At 36.5% G+C, this 19,987-nt stretch overlaps 1 protein-coding gene across 9 annotated transcripts in view; it reads right to left on the reverse strand.

The window, feature by feature from the left end:
- The window catches only part of CEP295 (centrosomal protein 295), a 56,722-nt gene that overhangs the window by 30,984 nt on the left and 5,751 nt on the right, over nt 1-19,987 (reverse strand). For 5 of the 9 annotated variants that reach the window (XM_006936838.5, XM_045038599.1, XM_045038600.1 and 2 more), the window contains exons 3-9: nt 19,777-19,977; nt 13,081-13,205; nt 11,871-11,964; nt 9,654-9,749; nt 3,941-4,081; nt 726-909; nt 337-504 (exon numbers count right to left, since the gene is read on the reverse strand). In XM_006936838.5, coding sequence (XP_006936900.4) covers nt 337-504; nt 726-909; nt 3,941-4,081; nt 9,654-9,749; nt 11,871-11,964; nt 13,081-13,205; nt 19,777-19,977 — 1,009 coding nt within the window. Of the gene's footprint in view, nt 1-336; nt 505-711; nt 910-3,940; nt 4,082-9,653; nt 9,750-11,803; nt 11,826-11,870; nt 11,965-13,080; nt 13,206-19,776; nt 19,978-19,987 lie in introns of those variants that run through there. The other 4 variants (XM_045038603.1, XM_045038602.1, XM_045038605.1 and 1 more) reach the window with 4 other exon arrangements.

Genomic DNA, 19,987 nt, shown 5'->3' on the forward strand with positions numbered 1-19,987 from the left:
GAACTATTTACTAGTTTTTTCCTATTAACAGAGTAGAAACCTGTGGTGACTTGATGAAAGTCTAAAAATAATGCTGAGTTTTCAAATGAACTTAGAGTTGAGTATCTAACTTAAATAATCTAATAACCTATGTACATGTGAACAAAATGACTTTCCTCCCACATATATGAAAAGGATCGTTAATGATGGAAATCTAAAAACATGGTTTCCTTCTTCCGTCACTCCCATCAGTATTAGTTATTTGTTTGCACTAAAATTAGACCAGACTTTCCTACTGGCAAATTACTAGCATTTTTTCCTATGAAATATTGTAATATTCAGCCCAGGAGTGTTTACCGTCTGCTTCACTAGAACATATTACTTCGGCTTCTGTCACTGGAATGTTTTCAGTTTCTGCTAAATTTTCTTGTTCCATTGAGAGGTCCAGTTCTTCATCTTGGATCGGATCAGTCACAGTAGGCAAAGGTTCCGGTTCAAGGCGCAAAATCAGGTTTCCTTTTACCTCTCAATAAAGAAATAGAGAGATAATGTTTCCATTCTGAAATGACCAAGAAGAACTTGAGCATATAATTTAAAGGCCGTCATGGTTTCCACGTCTAACCCCTGAGAGCTTCTTTCAACCTGAGAAGTCATTTCAAAATAACGACTGCTTCAACAATACAAATGTATTTTCCCACCCAAACACTTCTAAAAGCATTGTTGAAAGCGTACTGAAAGGGTCTTACTCCTGTCTGCGTCATACAGGTCTTCAAAGGCGAATTCCAGCTCCCTCTGCCGGTCTTCTTTCATCTCACTGCGCTTGTATGCAAGTTCAACTAGCTGCGGGGGCATCTGTGCCACAGTCTGTCTCCTGCGTGCCAGGTCGTCTTGCTGCAGCTGTTTGAGTTCTTTCATTACTTTCTCCTGAGTCTTCGAGAACGGAGAGACTTAATCAACACCAGTGGAGGCACAGACCTTAGACAGGACCGTTCACAGGAAGGGCCAAGTGGAGAAGTCACGAGGAACAGGGACTGGGGTTCCCTCCCCACCCCCCTCCTGTGTTCTACCACAAAAAGTCATTAATTCTTCACTCCAAAAAAGTTTACTGGAAGCCAGATACCATGCTCGATGCTAGAACACAACCTCACTCCTAGACTAGAGGAGTCTCATAGAACAGCCTCAGAGGAGCACCAAGACCCAGAGTGACTGGCTTAACAGATATTTCGTGTTACTTCACACTCTTGTGAATCCCCATGATGAAACAGGATCTATCTATAGGTCTTTAAGCCTAAGAAGGTAGGCTAATATGAAAGTTTAAGCAGAATGTTTCAGTGAGGTTATCTAACTGAATTTTAGTGGTGTAAGATAGTAAGGGAGGATAAGGGAAGACCTCTCATCCCTTGAGTTGAGGATTAAGGCAGATAAAAGTGGGTGGAGGAGTACACATAAGAAATAATTACTGCAGCACGGAGGTATAGAGCGGAAGGCATGGGGCATTTGGAGAAAATACACTGCTATAGGTAATGGACAGACAGGGTACCGAGGGCAAGGATGGTTAAGGGAAAAAGATAATATTGGAGAGGTATGCAGGGGCCAAATATTATTTTCAACAGACACTAGAAGGAAATGAGATCCCAGGACACAATGGGGTCTGCAGCAAAAAGGTTCACACAGGGAAAAGGAAATCCTCTACTAGTGGTTTTGATGATTGCAGGTTTTGATGACCATTCTCATGTAAGAGACACTGAGCCTACAAAAAGGCAGAGAGAGAGCCGTGTAACAGTGTTCGCCAAGTGGCGATAGACACAACGCTACTTATTCTTTCTTTTAATTTTTTTTTTTAATTTTTTTTTTCAACATTTATTTATTTTTGGGACAGAGAGAGACAGAGCATGAACGGGGGAGGGGCAGAGAGAGAGGGAGACACAGAATCGGAAACAGGCTCCAGGCTCTGAGCCATCAGCCCAGAGCCCGACGTGGGGCTCGAACTCCCGGACGGCGAGATCGTGACCTGGCTGAAGTCGGATGCTTAACCGACTGCGCCACCCAGGCGCCCCTCTTTTAATTTTTTTAAATGTTGATTTATTGTTGAGACAGAGAGACAGAAAGCAAGCAAAGGAAGGGCAGAGAGAGAGGGAGACACAGAATCCGAAGCATGATTCAGGCTCTGAGCTCTCAGCACAGAGCCCGATGTGGGGCTCGAATTCACAAACCGCGAGATCATGACCTGAGCTCAAGTCGGACACCTAACCAACTGAGCCACCCAGGGGCCCCACAACACTACTCGTTCTTATTCTTATGTCAAGTTTTATGATTCATTTTTTTTATATTAAAATTCAAACAATCCCATTCAATTTAACTTCAAAGTTCTTTGAATATACTCTTTCTAGCTCAGCGCGAGTACGGCATATTATTCTACTCGAATCATTTATATTAACATCTTCCATCACCACTGACATTTGCTGTGAGCTTATGAAATTCCAGGCACAATTCTAAGGGCTTATTAAACTCATGTAATCTTCAAAACAGACAATGAAACAATTCAGAGATGTTAGGTAATTTGCCTGAGGTCAACCAGCCAAGCAGTGAAGAGAAGAAATTCCAGGCAGACTGTGGAGTCTACCTTCTTAACCACTAAACATTACTGATTTGTGGAACAATGTGTTCAGTTTGATTGTCTTTCACATTTTTTTTCTATTAGTTTAAGTCTTAGGATGAGAACTATTGGTAATAATTCAGGTAATCAGTTATTTTAGTCATAATTTACTCCCAGCTTATAAAAACCTAAAAATTTAACTGAGAAGGTTGTGTATGAATCAGTTAAAATTATACCAATGAATTTTAAGGCTTTTATTTCTTTTAATTTTATTTACTTATTTTGAGAGGGAGAGAGAGTGTGCACAAGCAAGTTGGGGAGGGGCAGAGGGGGAGAGAGAGAATCCCTAGCAGGTTCCACGCTGTCAGCGCAGGGCTGAACACGGGACTCAATCTCACAAACTGTGAGATCATGATCTGAACCAATATCAAGAGTCCAACGCTTAACTAACTGAGCCACCCAGTGGTCCCACTTTAAGGCTTTTAATTCCCACAGAAGCACTTAAAAACTCATTCTTCGGGGCGCCTGGGTGGCGCAGTCGGTTCAGCGTCCGACTTCAGCCAGGTCACGATCTCGCAGTCCAGGAGTTCGAGCCCCGCGTCAGGCTCTGGGCTGATGGCTCAGAGCCTGAAGCCTGTTTCCGATTCTGTGTCTCCCTCTCTCTCTGCCCCTCCCCCGTTCATGCTCTGTCTCTCTCTGTCCCAAAAATAAATAAACGTTGAAAAAAAAAATTAAAAAAAAAAAAAAAAAAACTCATTCTTCACATGAGTGTTTAAAACATCCAAATGCATTAGTCAAATACATAAAATAAAATCATTTGACTTCTAAAATGAATTGTTTTCTGCTATGTTCCAAGGATAAGGATAAGGATAAACACTGAACGATAATAAGCATGACAGAAGTAAAGCTAAACTTATAAAGCCAGGTTTCATTATACATATTTTAGAGCTCTGTGACACTTTTTCAAAGCTCCCTGATAGGAAGAACCATGACTCTACTTCTGAATCAATACTCTGCAAAGTCAGCAAGTGCTTTGCTCAGTAAATATTTAGTAAACAGAATCCCAAAATTCGCAGAGCACAAATGCAATTCATTAAATGAGAAAAGTGATTAATTTCTCTTCAGGCCATTTTTGGCTGATTAAAATATTAAACTTTTAATAAACTCATCATTGCAAAAAAATGTTAGAACAGCAATATACTACTGTCAGTGAGAACTGCTTCATCCAACATGAATGTGAAATGGGAAATTTGCAAAGACAGGAGTCAAAGAGTGTACTTTCACATTCTTCACACGTCTGACCTCTGAGCCCGTCCACTAATCAGTTCTACAGCCTATTGGTACGTCTACAGCCAGGATTCTTACCTGAGCCAAGTGGATCTTTTTCATTGCTTGGAAACCCCGCACATGCGCCTTTTCACACTGTTCCATTCTCTCTTGTGCTGCTTGTTTTTGTCGTTCTTCCAGTCTTTTCACTTCTTCTTCAGCAGCCACACGAGGATCTGGCTAGCAGTCAATCAGTACATTTCAGAAAATTTAAAAATTGTGAAACAAAGTGATAACTACATAATAACTTTAAAATCATGCTTCCCTATTTAAATAAAATAGGAAGAGTTGTATTTTTAAATGCCCACAATTATCAACTGTATGTATAAATGAAAAATATCAAATTGTTAGTGAAAGTTGAACAAATTCATTCACTTTAAGCCAGATTACACTATACTCCTCCAAACACATTCCTCCATTGTTGTTCTGTTCCAAAACTCCACTAAAATAAGTGTTGTCAGCACTCACAAAGCTAGCAGTAAAGAACCCACACGCATCAAAGGTCATTTAGGGAAGCACTGAGATCTGTCTTTGGTTTTCAGTCAACAGCTGCGGCTTCACTTCAACCTCAGGGAGGCCAAGTTACCAAAACAGCTACTTTAAGATAATTTCTGACTTCCTAAAACTTGTGCATAATCAGAGATTATGTGATTGTACAGTCAGCTATCATCTCACCAAGCTAACAGTGGTAGTAAATAGGAGGGGAAAGGGTACATAACCTGGATTTACTGTTGAACCTGAATGTTCACTTTCAAGTACAGGTTTAAGCATTACAAATGTGTCTTTAAGTAAACATCTTAAAAAGCATAGTAAAGGCATACTTTATATGCTGAAATTCTAAGGTGAGCTAAGAACGATGACTATGAAAGCTGTTTTAGTTGACTCAACACAGGTATAAAACTGTGCAGGTCCACTTATTCACGGGTTTTTTTCCAATGATTATATTCGAAAAATTTTTGGAGATTTGCAACAATCTGAAAAAACTCACAGATGAACCAGGTAGCCTAGAAATATCAAAGATATTAAGAAAAGTTAGGTATGTCACGAATGTGTAAAATATATGTAAGGTACTAGTCTATTTTATCATTTACTACCATAACCGATATAAAAAGTTAAAATTTATCAAAACTCACACACACAAGCACTTATACACCAGATGTGGAGGCACTCACGGTCGAGAAATGTAAAGAGACATAAAGATTTAATGTTTAAGTCATAACTGCATAAAATTAACTGTAGCACGTACTGAACTATCATCATTATTTATTTATCTTTTATCTGTATTTTTTAGAGGCAGGGGAGAGGGGCAGAGGAAGAGACAGAGAGAATCTTAAGAGAGAGAGAGAGAATCTTAAGCCCCAATGCGGGGCTCAATCTCATGACCGCGGGACCATGACCTGAGCAGAAACCAAGAGCAAGACGTGCAACAGACTGAGCTACCCAGGCACCCTGTATGAATTTTTTAGCCACTTCTGGTTGCTATTGCAGTGAGCACAAATGTTGTGTCTGCTTAAAACACTGTGACACCAATCATTTCTACATGAGCAATTTACCTCTCCAGTTAACTGCATATGGTAAAAAGTGGTAAAGAGTGATGTCTTGTGGTTCTTGTGTATTTTTCATCATGTTTATTAGGGCAGTGTCATAAACCTTGCGTAACATCACGGGACCCATACAAAGTACCACTAGTGATGCTGGAAGTACTCCCAAGAAGCAAGGAAAAGTCATGGTATTACAAGAAAAAGTTGCACTGCTTCATATGTCCTGCGGATTGCGGGCTGCAGCTGTGCTCGCCTGCCATTTCAGGATAAATGAATCCAGAGTAAGAACCGTGGTTAAAGAAGAAAAGGAAATTTATATAGCTATAGTTGCAGCTACAACAGCAAGCATGAAAACTTTGCACTATTTGCAAAATAACTTTTTATCTCATACTGAAAATGAAGCTTTTACGTGGGTGCATAATGGCTAGAAGAAAGGCAAACATATAAACTCTAATACAATTCAAGAAAAAGTATATCCCTTTTGAGTCAATCAATATTTGTGCAAATCTACACAGAACACCAGGCAGAACAAAGGTTAGATTAAATCAATACCATAATTTCCAAAAAATTTATTTAGGGAATTAAAATGCATAAAATTAAATAAAGTAATCTTTAAGAACACCATTTCATTCCATTTAGGCCATGACTTAAAATTTTTTTTTATGTTTTATTTTATATTTGGGAGAGAGAGAGAGAGTGCATGCACGAACAGTGGAGGGGCAAAGACAGAATCTGAAGCAGGCTCCAGGCTCTGAGCTGTCAGCACAAAGCCCAATGCTGAGTTTGAACTCACAAGCAGTGAGATCATGACTTGAGCCAAAGTCAGACTCTCAACCGACTGAGCCACCCAAACACACCAGGCCATGACATTTTTAAGAAGTGTTGTTTGGGAATTCACCACACCATTTGAAGGTGAATTAATAGCAGAATGTCAATTTTGCTAAACCAAAACTTTAAGGGAAGGAAAAATTTCAAAAATACACAACATTCACAATATTCAGTCCAAACACAATGAGGTACATAAAAGATATGAAGAAAATAAAGGGTTAGAGTGCCCAAACTTCAAAACAAGATTTTACAAGCATGCTTTAGGAAGACAATCCCTTACAGACTTGTGTTAATGACACTCAAAATTTAGACAAAAATCTTGTTGAAATAATTGTTAGATTAAATTTTTAGCAGCTGAACTCAAAAGGTACATGAAATTTGCAAAAGCTGTGAATCCCACACAAATTTTCTTTTTAGAAAACATGTTTCTAAAAAACTCTTCCATCAATTAAAATCTGCAGTGCACACAACGTGATATTATTAAATATGCTACTTCTGCATCTTGTACGTCAGACATTTGGACAGAAATCTTTTTAAGTAGGACAGCAGGCTAACTGATGAATTCAACTGTTTCTGCTTTTCTTGTCTACAGACATTTCTGGATCTCACAGCAAACAATACAGTGTATTTGATTGGAAAAATACTTCTAGGGACAAAAAAATCCATTTTTAACAAGTTGCTATTCAACTGTCATGGACAAAGGAACAAACACAAGGAAGACCATGAGTAATTTAGAAAATGCAAACATGTTTTTCTTTATTGTGTGCATAGAAAGTAAATGTAGCTAAACATAATTCCGAGAATAACTGGCGCTAAGTGGGGATACAGGAGACTACCTCATCATTCTTAAGCCAAAGATAAATGTTATGACATAAAAGATTTTAGAACTACTTTATCAGGCTATTCAAATGAAACATCTTAAACTTGTACATGTTAAAAAGGCTGACTGAACATATGAAAGTTGTTTATTTGCAGAAAGCTGCTAAAGAAATAAGATGCAGGGGCGCCTAGGTGGCTCAGTCAGTTAAGTGTCCAACTTTAGCTCAGGGCATGATGTCACAGTTTGTGAGTTTGACCCTCATGTAGGGCTCTGTGCTAACAGCTCAGAGCCTGGGAACCTGTTTCTGATTCTGTGTCTCTGTGTCTCCCCCTCTCTCTGCCCCTTTCCAGCTCATGCTCTGTTTCTCTCAAAACTAAAAAACATTAAAAAAAAAAAAAAAAAAAAAAAAAAAGGAACAAGGGGCGCCTGGGTGGCTCAGTTGGTTAAGCATCCAACTCGGCTCAGGTCATGATCTCACAGTCTGTGAGTTTGAGCCCCACATTGGGCTCTGTGCTGACAGCTCAGAGCCTGGAGCCTGCTTCAGATTCTGTCTCCTTCTCTCTCTGCCCCTCCACTGCTCACGCTCTATCTCTCTCTCAAAAATAAACATTAAAAAAAAAAAAAACTAAAAAAAAAAAAAAACTAAAAAAAAAAAAAGGAACAAGATGTAGATGAAAATTCAGAGGTAATTTTGTTATCCTGAAAACCAAATAAGCTGCTCCACTGTCACATTTTAAACCCAAGGGTTAAAGGCAGATTTTTTTCCCCTAAGTAATGGTATAAAGTAGCAAATAAGACAAATATCAGAATGCTTTAGTTTATGGGACTGTTTTTATAAAACTACAAGTACTGATCCAATCTTCGATCCAGAAATTAAAGAGGAGAGAGGTCTTTTATTTATTATCAAAGAGGAAAGTTTAATAACTTACTGTAACCCCATCAGCGGTACCCTATACAACAGCTAGGTAAAAAAAAAAAAAAATGTTTTTCTTCATCAATCTTATTTGAGAGAGAACATCTACTTAATACTGCAAAATGTGGTATAGTAACCACAAAAGCAAGTTAGCCACAGACTGAAGTTACTGTCCCTATGTTATAATACTATTAAAGCTGTAGTAACAATACGATTTTAAACAAATCAAGATTTATTCTTTTTCTTAGAAGTTAATTCTATGATGAGAATATTCATCTATCTCAGGTTTGAACTGAATATTGATTTTAACATCTGCCAATAAGTAGTTAACCAAAATGTGTATTTGCTGCACTCTAAACTTCATAAGAAAGCTATACTGGGAAAGTTTGTTTTCTTAGTAGCCAAAGATATCCAACATGAAAAGAAATTAAAATCCAGTTATAAAGAAACAGCAATTATAATAACAAGGATTACCATTTATCACTCTTGAGACCGGCAATAATTTCTAAACCATAATAATCCATACAAGGGAATAGATAAGGGTATGGTAAGATGCCCATTTTCATATGTTGCTGACACTTTTTAAAAGGCAATTTAATGATCCATATCAAGTATCTGTATCAAATGTTATAGTTTGGATCCAATAATTTCTCTTCCATGAGTCTATTCTAAACATACCTCAGAATTATAGACAAAAATTTACAAGATCATTATGTTTGCATTATTTACAGAAGCAAAAAGAAATGAACAAAAGAACAATGGTTAAATAAACTCTATGATGCCTATAAAAATTATGTTTTGAAAAGCATGTGTATATGGGAATGCAAACTGGTGCAGCCGCTCTGGAAAACAGTGGGGACGTTCCTCAAAAAATTAAAAATAGATCTACCCTATGACCCAGCAATAGCACTGCTAGGAATTTACCCAAGGGATACAGGAGTGCTGATGCATAGGGGCACTTGTACCCCAATGTTTATAGCAGCACTCTCAACAATAGCCAAATTATGGAAAGAGCCTAAATGTCCATCGACTGATGAATGGATAAAGAAGTTGTGGTTTATATATACAATGGAATACTACTTGGCAACGAGAAAGAACGAAATATGGCCTTTTGTAGCAAAGTGGATGGAACTGGAGAGTGTTACGCTAAGTGAAATAAGTCAGGCAGAGAAAGACAGATACCATATGTTTTCACTCATATGTGGATCCTGAGAAACTTAACAGAAGACCATGGGGGAGGGGAAGGGGAGAGAAAAAGTTACAGAGAGGGAAGAAGGCAAACCGTAAGAGACTCTTAAATACTGAGAACAAACTGAGGGTTGATGGGGGGTGGGAGGGAGGAGAAAGTGGGTGATGGGCATTGAGGAGGGCACCTGTTGGGATGAGTACTGGGTGTTGTATGGAAACCAATTTGACAATAAATTACATATAAAAAAAATTAAAAAAAAAAAAAGAAAAGTATGTGTATATACTTATATATACAAAGGCTACAATGAATTCATTAATGTATGAATCACATTACTCTTTGGTGATGACATTGGTAGTTGTTTTCCTATAGTTTATGCTTATGTATAGTGCCAACTTACACATATAACTCACTTCAACGAACAGAAATAAAGTGAGGATCATGAACAACAATAAGACAATCACCTGGTTTGTGTCCATCTCTCTATTCACAAAAGTGTGGAGGTGATGATAGGTAGAACTACTGGTTTTAACATGAGAAGTTTTCTTTAATTCAATGTTCTGAAAAAGGAACATAGACAATGGATTATTAGGTTAACAGTATTTTCAATTAAAGCTGAACCCAATAAAAAAAAGTAATTTTGTATCTAACCAGTTATTCTTATTCATTTTTCTTACATGAGAATCATTCACTGTATTTCTATCAATGGGGAATATAGGTTGAGAAACTAGAGTATACTTAGGCAAGAATACTAAATTGGTGATGCTGTGTAGTTTACTGCATCACATCAGAAGGTACATAATGGCAAGTTGCTCTCTTATTACGGATTCTAAGTTTGAGCACTTGGTTATGGTGGTGCACGCCCAGTGATGAGAAAGCTGTCCTTTTTCAAACAGAAGTAAGACAGTGAATAAACGTAGATGGATGATAGACACCTGTCTGGTGCCAAAGTATCACCTCCCAGATTATTTGATAACTGAACAGAGCAAAATATACCTGTTTAATAGAGATGTCTTGTATTCACCACCATAACCAAGTGAGACAAACAGAATATAAGAAACTAGTCTCCTCAAAAAGTCTGAAATACGAAAATTGAGTAGGGTTGAGTGACAGAATGTTCTAGACTGAGAGAGACTAAGGCAAAACACGCCGAAGCAATGGGTGAAGCCCTACTGGAATCCTATTTAAAAAAGAAAGAAGTTGTTCCTACAAACCAAGAGCACACTGTATACACTATAAGCTAACTTGACAATAGATTTTATACATATATAAATATAAATACAAACATAAAACGAAGTTGTAAAGTAAAACAATTTAGGGACAACTGGAGAATCTTAACTATGGACTATATACTAAATGGTATAAAAAATCAATATTAATTTCCTTAGTGTGATACTGTCATTGCATAAGAGAATGTCCTTATTCTTATAACAAGCATAAAATATGCTACAATTTATATTCAAATGTACGCATTTATACACACAACTCTTTGAAATCTATACACACATATAGGTGTAAACAGCTATTCATTGTACTGTACTTGCCTTTTAACTTCTCTGTATTTTGAAATTTTTCGTAATAAAAAGTTGGGGGGAAAAGTACAACTACACATTTGCATACAATCCCTATTTGCCAAATCACTTACACAGATAATGCTTTGTTTGCTTTTTGTAAGTATTTGACCCTGACTTGTTAGAACATCAGGTATTACAATAAAAGTAATCAAAAGGCATCATGGATAAAATACTGCTTGTGTTTTAACGAGGTACTGAGGGAGACGGTACTTGAGGGAGTGAGCGAAATCTGAAATGCTCCCATTTGAATCTTTTGGATCAAATGTCACATGGCAGATGGCTCCACATAAAAGCAGGAAGGCTGACAAAATCAAAGCCTTAAGAGGCCAACATCTGGTACCTCTGCTGATCTTACCTACATAAGATATACTTGTATATGCAATGAAATTAGATAGCCCTGTATGTAATGGTTTTTTAATTTCTACTTTTTAGATAAAAATAACTATGTAATTGTGATAATCATCCAAACAGCCATTTCAATAACTACAACAAACTACTGTAAAACAAAAGAACCAATACCTTTTAAAATTAATTTCTACTTTGTCTTTTCTAAAATAAGTTCCAAATCACAAAAGCACACATATTACTCCCACAGAGAAATAGACATCTCTCATCCACTTTATGTAATCTCGTGCAAATTTATTAATTTATCTAAACCAAACTTCTTTACCTCTAAGAGGCTAACCATTTACAGTGCCCAAATCGTGAATGTAAAAAGTTGGCAGGGTAAGTAATCCAGTTTTTTTCCCCCCAACAAATAAAGGGCATTTTTAAAAAAGACCAAACCATTTATAGTTTTTTAAAAATCAAAAACATAGCTTTTGAAACAACTAAAAAAAAATAGACAACTGCGAAAATTGAATACAGACTGGGTATTAGATATCACGAATATTAGTACTGTGCTTAAAAAAAAAAATCCTTATACATCAGAGGTATATACTAAAGAAGGGGTAAAAAAGTATCTAGGATTATTTTTAAATACTCTAGACGTGTGTTACCTGCAAATTTAAAAATTAAGTTTAAACAAATGAAATTCTGACCTGCATTGAATTCTAATAATAAAGAATTATTATAAGTCAGTTCTTCTCAACACTCAAAGTAATTCACCTCAAAAAGAGCTGGAGGTGGTGGTGGCAGACTTGTAATTTTGGCAGATCTCTCTTTTTCCACAAGTAATGCTTCCTTTCGAGCTGTTATATGCCTTGAAAAAAACAAGAGATGTCCTAATTAATCTCCCAGGTAATATTATAGCACAACCTTTACGGTCTAAAATATAAAAGGCAGAGGATCTCAAGAAATCCTCCAGTTGGATCCCACAGGCTCAATATGCCGTTTAATAAAAAGTCTCTACACAACGGACATGTAAGAACATGTTTACAAGTAAAAGGGGTGTAGCTAAAGACATAAAGCCCTACGCTGAAACTGACCCAACAAACTAATGTTTCTTAATTTACAATGATTTAGAGTAAAAAAACGAGAAATGTTGATAAAGGTGGGCCACTGTATAAAATGAGCACTGTTGACTAGTAAGAGGCTCCATCACTTTTAAAACATGCAAAAATACACATTAAATGATTTGTCAATAGTCTGAGTCTCTTTCCATGCTCTTAACTGCACTGATTTTTCTTTTTTTTATATCGGAGGCAGACAGATTTGGGGGGACATTCATTCTGAACTAGCCATACATTTTTCCAGAAACTAAGGAATTGCTAAAGTCATACTAGAAGAGAAAGCTCATTTGTTAATTTGCTCACCTAGGCAAACCAAACCCCCACCGCATTATTTTTATTTCATTTTATTTTTAAGTAGACTTCACAACCAGCATGGAGCCCAACATGGGGCTTGAACTCACAACCCTGAGATCAAGACCTGAGCTAAGATCACAAGCTGGACGCTTAACCGACTCAGCCACCCAGGAGTCCCCCAAGGCATTATTTTTAAACAAGTTGAACAAATCAATTGATATACCACATGACTTATATTTAATATCTGTTTAAATAGTATCCGATGGGGGCGCCTGGGTGGCGCAGTCGGTTAAGCGTCCGACTTCAGCCAGGTCACGATCTTCGCAGTCCGGGAGTTCGAGCCCCGCGTCGGGCTCTGGGCTGATGGCTCAGAGCCTGGAGCCTGTTTCCAATTCTGTGTCTCCCTCTCTCTCTGCCCCTCCCCTGTTCATGCTCTGTCTCTCTCTGTCCCAAAAATAAATAAACGTTGGAAAAAAAAAAAAAAAAAAAAAAAAAATAGTATCCGATGTATTCTCTACTTCTAGCCCTATCGGTTTCGGTGGAAAATATGGTAAAAATCATTATTATTTTACCAGGTTTTTTGTTTCATTAGTTCTTCTTTTTGATTTTTCTGTAATTTCAGAGCCTCTTTATGTCTCATTTCTGCTTTTCTTTTTCTTTCTGCTGCCCGCTGTGCCAGAGAATTCAAATCAGGTTCCTAAAAATATATATAACTTAAAATGTTATGTTAAACAAGATTAACATGCCAAACAAATAATATGGGTGGTTCGCCAGCCAGGGCAAAAATCACAAAGGTATTCAAATGACTGAGATTTAGGAAACACTGCACTTAAAGCACAAAGTTAACGGTGGCATAAATAAAACTACAAAAATCAGATGTCACAATCCTAAGGCTATTACTAAAAACAGACTAATCTCAGGGACCAAGGACCACATATCATTGTCACATACTTCAAGGATGTTTATTTTCTTCACTAATTGTTCGATATCAAAGACCTTCCTTCTTTGGAACCAGGTTGGTTATTTTGTGCGACTGTATCTGGGACCACAATCTAGTATTTTCCAACCATAAATCACCATAAACAACACATGGCTTGGGAATAGTCTTAAATACTACGTTCTACTTTGTCTTTCTGAAAGTCATCAAAGAACTGTTACTGTTTGTGAATGAAATCCAAGTGTATACATATTCCACTATACATGTTCTAGAGGTATGAAGAATCATAAATGGGAAATCTGCATTCAGCCCAATGAAATCTGTCCAAAATGCTTGCAACAAACAACTTCTGATTCAGAAGGTTATTTTATTTACCCAGATAAATAAGTACTGGAAGAGAATACTTCCAATTTAAACATCATATGTTAAAGACAGATTTTACTTTCCTAATAAGTGATTCTTATTAGGAAATGCATCTAGCAGGATTATTAAATTATACTAATATATAAAAAATTGAGGCAGATCTGCTGGGGCAGCCCCAGCATGGAGCACCCCAGGAACCCCAGCCTGCTCCAGTTCAGTCTTCGTGCCAGGGCGGCCCTGCAGTACAGCGCATCAGGCCCCTGGGCTATGACCACACCAGCTCCAGCTGGCCAGCAATAGCTGCTGGGCACACTCAGTCTACTCTGGGGACATTCCTACATAAGGCCACTCCCTCAAGACCAGGAGAGGGAATTGTTCCACTTAATTCCCAGAAACATACACAGAAAGTCAGACAAAAGAAGGAGATGGAGAAATATGTTCTAAATAAAAGGAACAAGCAAAACCACAGAAAGAAAAAAAAAAAAAACTAAACAAAATGGAGACAGGCAATATAGCTGGTAAAGGGTTCAAAGTAATGGTGAGGAGGAAGCTCACCAAATTTAAGAGTAGATGAATTCAGTGAGAACTTAAAAAAGAGATAGAAAATATAAAAAAGAACCAACCACAGGGCACCTGGGTGTCTGTTGGTGAAGATGATTTCGGTTCAGGTCATGATCTCACAGTTTGGGAGTTTAAGCCCTGTGCATGGCTCCTTGCTGACACAGCAGAGCCTGATTAGGATTCTGTCTCTCCCTCTCTCTGCCCTTCTCCTGCACTCATGTTCTCTCTCTAAAAATAAATGAACTTAAAAAGAAAAAGAAAAATACACTAGAGGGAATCAACAGCAAATGAAAGGATGCAGAAGAATGAATCAGTTGGCTGGAAAAAAGGGTAGCGGAAAGCACCCAAGCTAAACAGCAAAAATAAAAATGAATAATAATAAAAATAATGAGGATAGGTTAAGGGACCCAAGATACCTTCAAGCATAATAACATTCACATTACAGGGGTCCCAGAGGAGAATAAAGGGCAACAGAAAAACACATTTGAACAAACAATAGCTGAAAACTTTCCTAACCTAGGGAGATAAACAGATTTCCAGGTCCAGGAAGCACACAGAGGACCTAACAACATGAAACCAAGGAGGCTCACACCAAGATACACAATTAAAACATCAACAATTAAATCATCACCTTTAAACCAGCCTTACAAGAAATGTTGGAGAGATTTCTTTAAGTGGAAAAGAAAAAGCCATAACTAGAAGCAAGAAAACTATGAAAGGAAAAAATTCCACTGGTTGATCACTTATAAAGCTAGTATGAAGGTTACGGGATAAAAGTAATAAAATCAATTATATCTACAATAATTAGTTAAGGGACACATGAAATAAAACAACGTAAAATATTATACCACACATAAAATGTAAAAGGGGGAGTACAAATTTAGTGTTTTTAGAATGTTTGAACTTAAGCAACCATCAACTTAATATAGACTGCTATATATACAGAATACTATATATGAACCTCATAACCAAAACCCAAAAACCTATAATAGACACACAAAATAGAAACAAATCCAAACATAACACTAAAGAAAGTCATCAAGACACAAAGAGAGCAAGAGAGGAAGAAAGGAACACAGAAAAAAACCACAAAAAATAACCAGAAAATAACAAAATGGCAATAAGTACATACCTGTCAATAATTACTTTAAATGTAAATGAACTAAATGTTCCAATCAAAAAGACATGGGGTGCTGGGGCGCCTGGCTCAGTCAGTTGAGCATCTGACTTTGGCTCAGGTCACGACCTCAAAACTTATGGGTTGGAGCCCCTCTGTGATGACAGCTCAGAGCCTGGAGCCTGCTTCAGATTGTCTCCCTTTCTCTCTGCCCCTCCCCCGCTCACGCTCTCTCAAAATAAATAAACATAATAAAAAAAAAAAGACATGAGGTGAATGGATAAAAACTATGACCCATTTACATGCTGCCTACAAGAGACCCACTTCAGATCTAAAGACACATACAGACTGAAAGTTAAGGCTGGAAGAAGACATTCTATACAAATGGAAGAAAAAGGGAAAAAAAGCCAGGTAACAATACTTTTATCAGACAAACAGACTTGAAAACAAAGACTATACCAAGAAACAAAGAAAGGCATTACATAATGAAAAGAGGCTATAACAACTGTAAATATATATGCACCCAACATAGGAACATATAAATATATAAAGTAAATATTAACAGCCACTTACATACACAGATAGATCATCCAGACAGATGGACTTAAAATATAGAGAGAAAACATTCTATCTAAAAAAAACAAAAAACCAAAAACAATGCAGAATACACATTCTTTTCAAGTTCATATGGAACATCCACCAGGATAGATCACATGTTAGGCCACAAAACATGTCTCATTAAATTTAAGAAGTGAAATCATATCAAGCACCTTTCTGACCACAACAGTATGGAACTAGAAATCAATTACAAGAAAAAAACTGGGGGTAAGAAAAAAAAAAAAAAAAAACAACCACACTAAAGATAATCAACAGATGGGTCAATGAAAAAGTCAAAGAGGAAATAAAAAAATAGAGAAAAATGAAAATGGAAACACAAATTCTCTGAGATGCAGCAAAAGCAGTTCTAAGACGGAAGTTAAAAGCAATACAGGCCTCTCTCAAGAAACAAGAAAAATATCAAATAAACAACCAATCTTATACCTAAAGGAACTAAAAAACAAGAAGCAGCAAAGCCAAATGTTAGTAAAAATAAGGACATAGAGATCAGAGTGGAAATAAATGAAATAGAGATTTAAAAAAAAGATCAATGAAACTAAGCCGGTTCTTTGAAAAGATAAATATAATTGAGAAACATTTAGCCAGACTCATCAAGAAAAAAGAAAGAGCATTTAAGTACATAAAATCTGAAAGACAACTTACACCACAGAAAAACAAAGAATTAGAAAAGACTACTATGAAAAATTATACACCAACAAAATGGACAACTTAGAAAAAATTGGATAAATTCCCAGAAACAATCTTCCAAGACTGAATCAGGAAGAAAGAGAAAACATGAGCAGACTGGTTACGAACATTAAAGTTGAATTAATAATAAAAAAAAAAACAACTCCCCCAAAATAGAAGTCCAGGACTAGATGGCTTCTGGTGAATTTCTACCAAACATTTAAAAAAGAATTAATACTTACCATTCTCAAACTATTCCATAAAATAGAAGAGGGAGGAATGCTTCCAAATGCATTCTATAAGGCCAGCATAACCCTGTACCACAACCAGATAGAAGCTACAGGAAAAGAAAAATCATAGGCCCAAATCCCTCATCAACATAGATGCAAAAATCCTCAACAAAATATTAGCAAATTGAATTCAACAATACATTAAAAGAATTATTTACCATGATCAAACAGGACTTATACCAGGAATGAAGGATGTTCAAAAAGTACAACTCAATTACTATAATACAGCACATTAACAAAATGAAGAATAAAGACCATATGATCAATTTCAACAGAGGTAGGAAAAGCATTTGACAAAATTCAACATCTATTCATGACAAAAACTCTCAACAAAATGGGTTCACAGGGAACATATCTCAACATAACAAAAGGCGATTTATGAGAAACCCACAACTAACATCATATTCCATGGTGAAAAGTTCGAAAGCGCTTCCTCTAAGATCAGAAACAAGGATGGCTACTCTTTTATTCAACACAGTACTGGAATTCCTAGCCAAGAAATCACACAAGAGATAAAAGGCATCCAAACTGGAAAGGAACAGGTAAACTGTCAGTATTTGCAGATGACATGATTTTACATATAGAAAACCCTAAAGACTCCACCAAAAAACTATTAAAATAAATGAATTCAGTAAAGCTGCAGGATATACAATTAATATACACAATTCTGTTGCATTTCTGTACCTTAATAACAAAGTAGGACAAAAAGAAATTAGGAAAACAATCCCATTTACAATTATATCACAAAGAATAAAATACCCAGGAATAAATGTAACCAAGGCGTGAAGAGAATTATACTCTGAAAATTATAAAACACCAATGAAAGAAACTGAAGATGACACAAATAAATGGAAAGGTATACAATGTTCAAGAACTGGAAAAATTAATATTGTTAAAATGTCCAAACTACCCAAAGCAATCTACAGAGTCAATGCAATCCCTATCAAAATACCAACAATATTTTCCACAGAACTAGAACAAATAATTCTAAAATTTGTACAGAATCACAAAGACTCCAAATAGCCAAAGCAATCTTAAGAAAGAAGAAGGAACCTGGAGGCATCACACTTGCTGATTTCAAACTGTATTACAAAACTATAGTAATCAATACAGTATGGTAGTGACACAAACACACACACACAGATCAATGGAACAGAATACAGAACACAGAAATAAACCCATGTTTATATGGTCAATTAATCTGTGACAAAGTAAACAAGAATATACAATGGAGAAAAGACAGTCTCTTCAATAGTGTTGGAAATTGGACTGCCACATGCAAAAGATTAAAACGGGACCACTTTCTTGCACCAGATACAAAAATTAACCCCAAATGGATTAAAGACCTAAATGTAAGACCTGAAACCATTAAATTCCTGAAAGAAAACATAAGTAGTAATCTCTTGGAAATCCGCCTCAGCATTATTTTGCTGGATATGTTTCCTTAGGCAAGGAAAACAAAAGCAAAAATAAGCAACTGGACTACATCAAACTAAAAAGCTTTTTCACAGTGAAGGAAACCATCAAAAAACGAAAAGGTAATCTACTGAATGGGAGAAGATACCGATAAATGATATATCAGATAAGGCATTAATCTCAACTATATAAGGTACTTATACAACCCAAAACAACAAAAATCAAATAATCCAATTTAAAAATATGCAGAGGACTTAGACAGTTTTCCAAAGACACACGGCTGGCCAACAGACACACGAAAAGATGCTCCACATCACTAATTAAAGAAATGCAAATCAAAAGCACAATGAGGTATCACCTCACACCTGTCAGAATGGCAAGTATCAAAAAGAAATAACAAGTGCTGGTGAGGATATAGAGAAAAGAGAATCCTTGCGCACTGTTGGTGGAAACGTAAATTGGTGCAGTCACTGTGGAAACAGCAGGGAGATTCTTCAAAAAATTAAAAATAAAAAATACCAGTAATTCTACTGCTGGGTATTTACCCAAAGAAAATGAAAACACCAATTTGAAAAGATATATGTACCCCTATGTTTACTGCAGATTTATTATAATAGTCAAGATACAGAAGTAGCCTAAGTGTCCACTGACAGATAAGTGGATAAAGAAACTATAGTGTATGTATATATACAATGGAATATCTGTCATAAAAAAAAAAAAAAGAGATCTTGCCATTTCTAACAGCATGGAAAGCCTATGGGTAATGTGCTAAGTAAAATAATTCAGACAGAGAAAGACAAATACCTTATGATTTCACTTGTATGTGAAATCTAAAAAAACAAAACAAATGAACAAACAAAAAATAAGAAACCGACTAATCAATATAGAGAATTGGTGCTTGCCAGAGGTGAGTAGGTGGGGGATGGGTAAAATAGGTGAAGGGGATTAAGAGGTACAAACTTGTCACTATAGAATAAGTCATAGGAATGAAAAAATACATCATAGAGAATATAATCAACACTATTGCGATAACTCTGTAGGCGACAGACGGTAACTACCCTTATCAGGGTGAGCACCGCATAAGGTAATTGTTGAACCACAATGTTGTACACCTGAAACTAATAAAATATTGTATGTCAACCACTTTAAATAAAGAAAAAAAAAGACCGTAGAAAACATAAGTTTAGGCTGCCCCAAATAAATTCTATACGTGCAAACATTCATACCAGACAACACTGAATAACTGTAACTTACTTCTAACCACTACTACCAGACAGGCGGTCAGTAAGTGTTCACTTACATTTTCTTTGGCTTGTTGGTGTCCCTCTCCCATATTTCTTAAACTTGCCAAATACAGTTTTTCCAAGTTCTTTATTTTCTGAGTTTGTGATTCTTTCCATTCTGTCCTTAGTTCCTCTGCCAAACGGGCTAACTGCTGATTTCTTCTGTGTTTTATATCTTCTCTTATCTGAAAGGCGATATCCCTTTCTTGTTCTCGAACCTAAAGAATG

This window comes from Felis catus, chromosome D1 (genome assembly GCF_018350175.1).
Source record: "Felis catus isolate Fca126 chromosome D1, F.catus_Fca126_mat1.0, whole genome shotgun sequence".
Lineage (NCBI taxonomy): Eukaryota > Metazoa > Chordata > Mammalia > Carnivora > Felidae > Felis > Felis catus.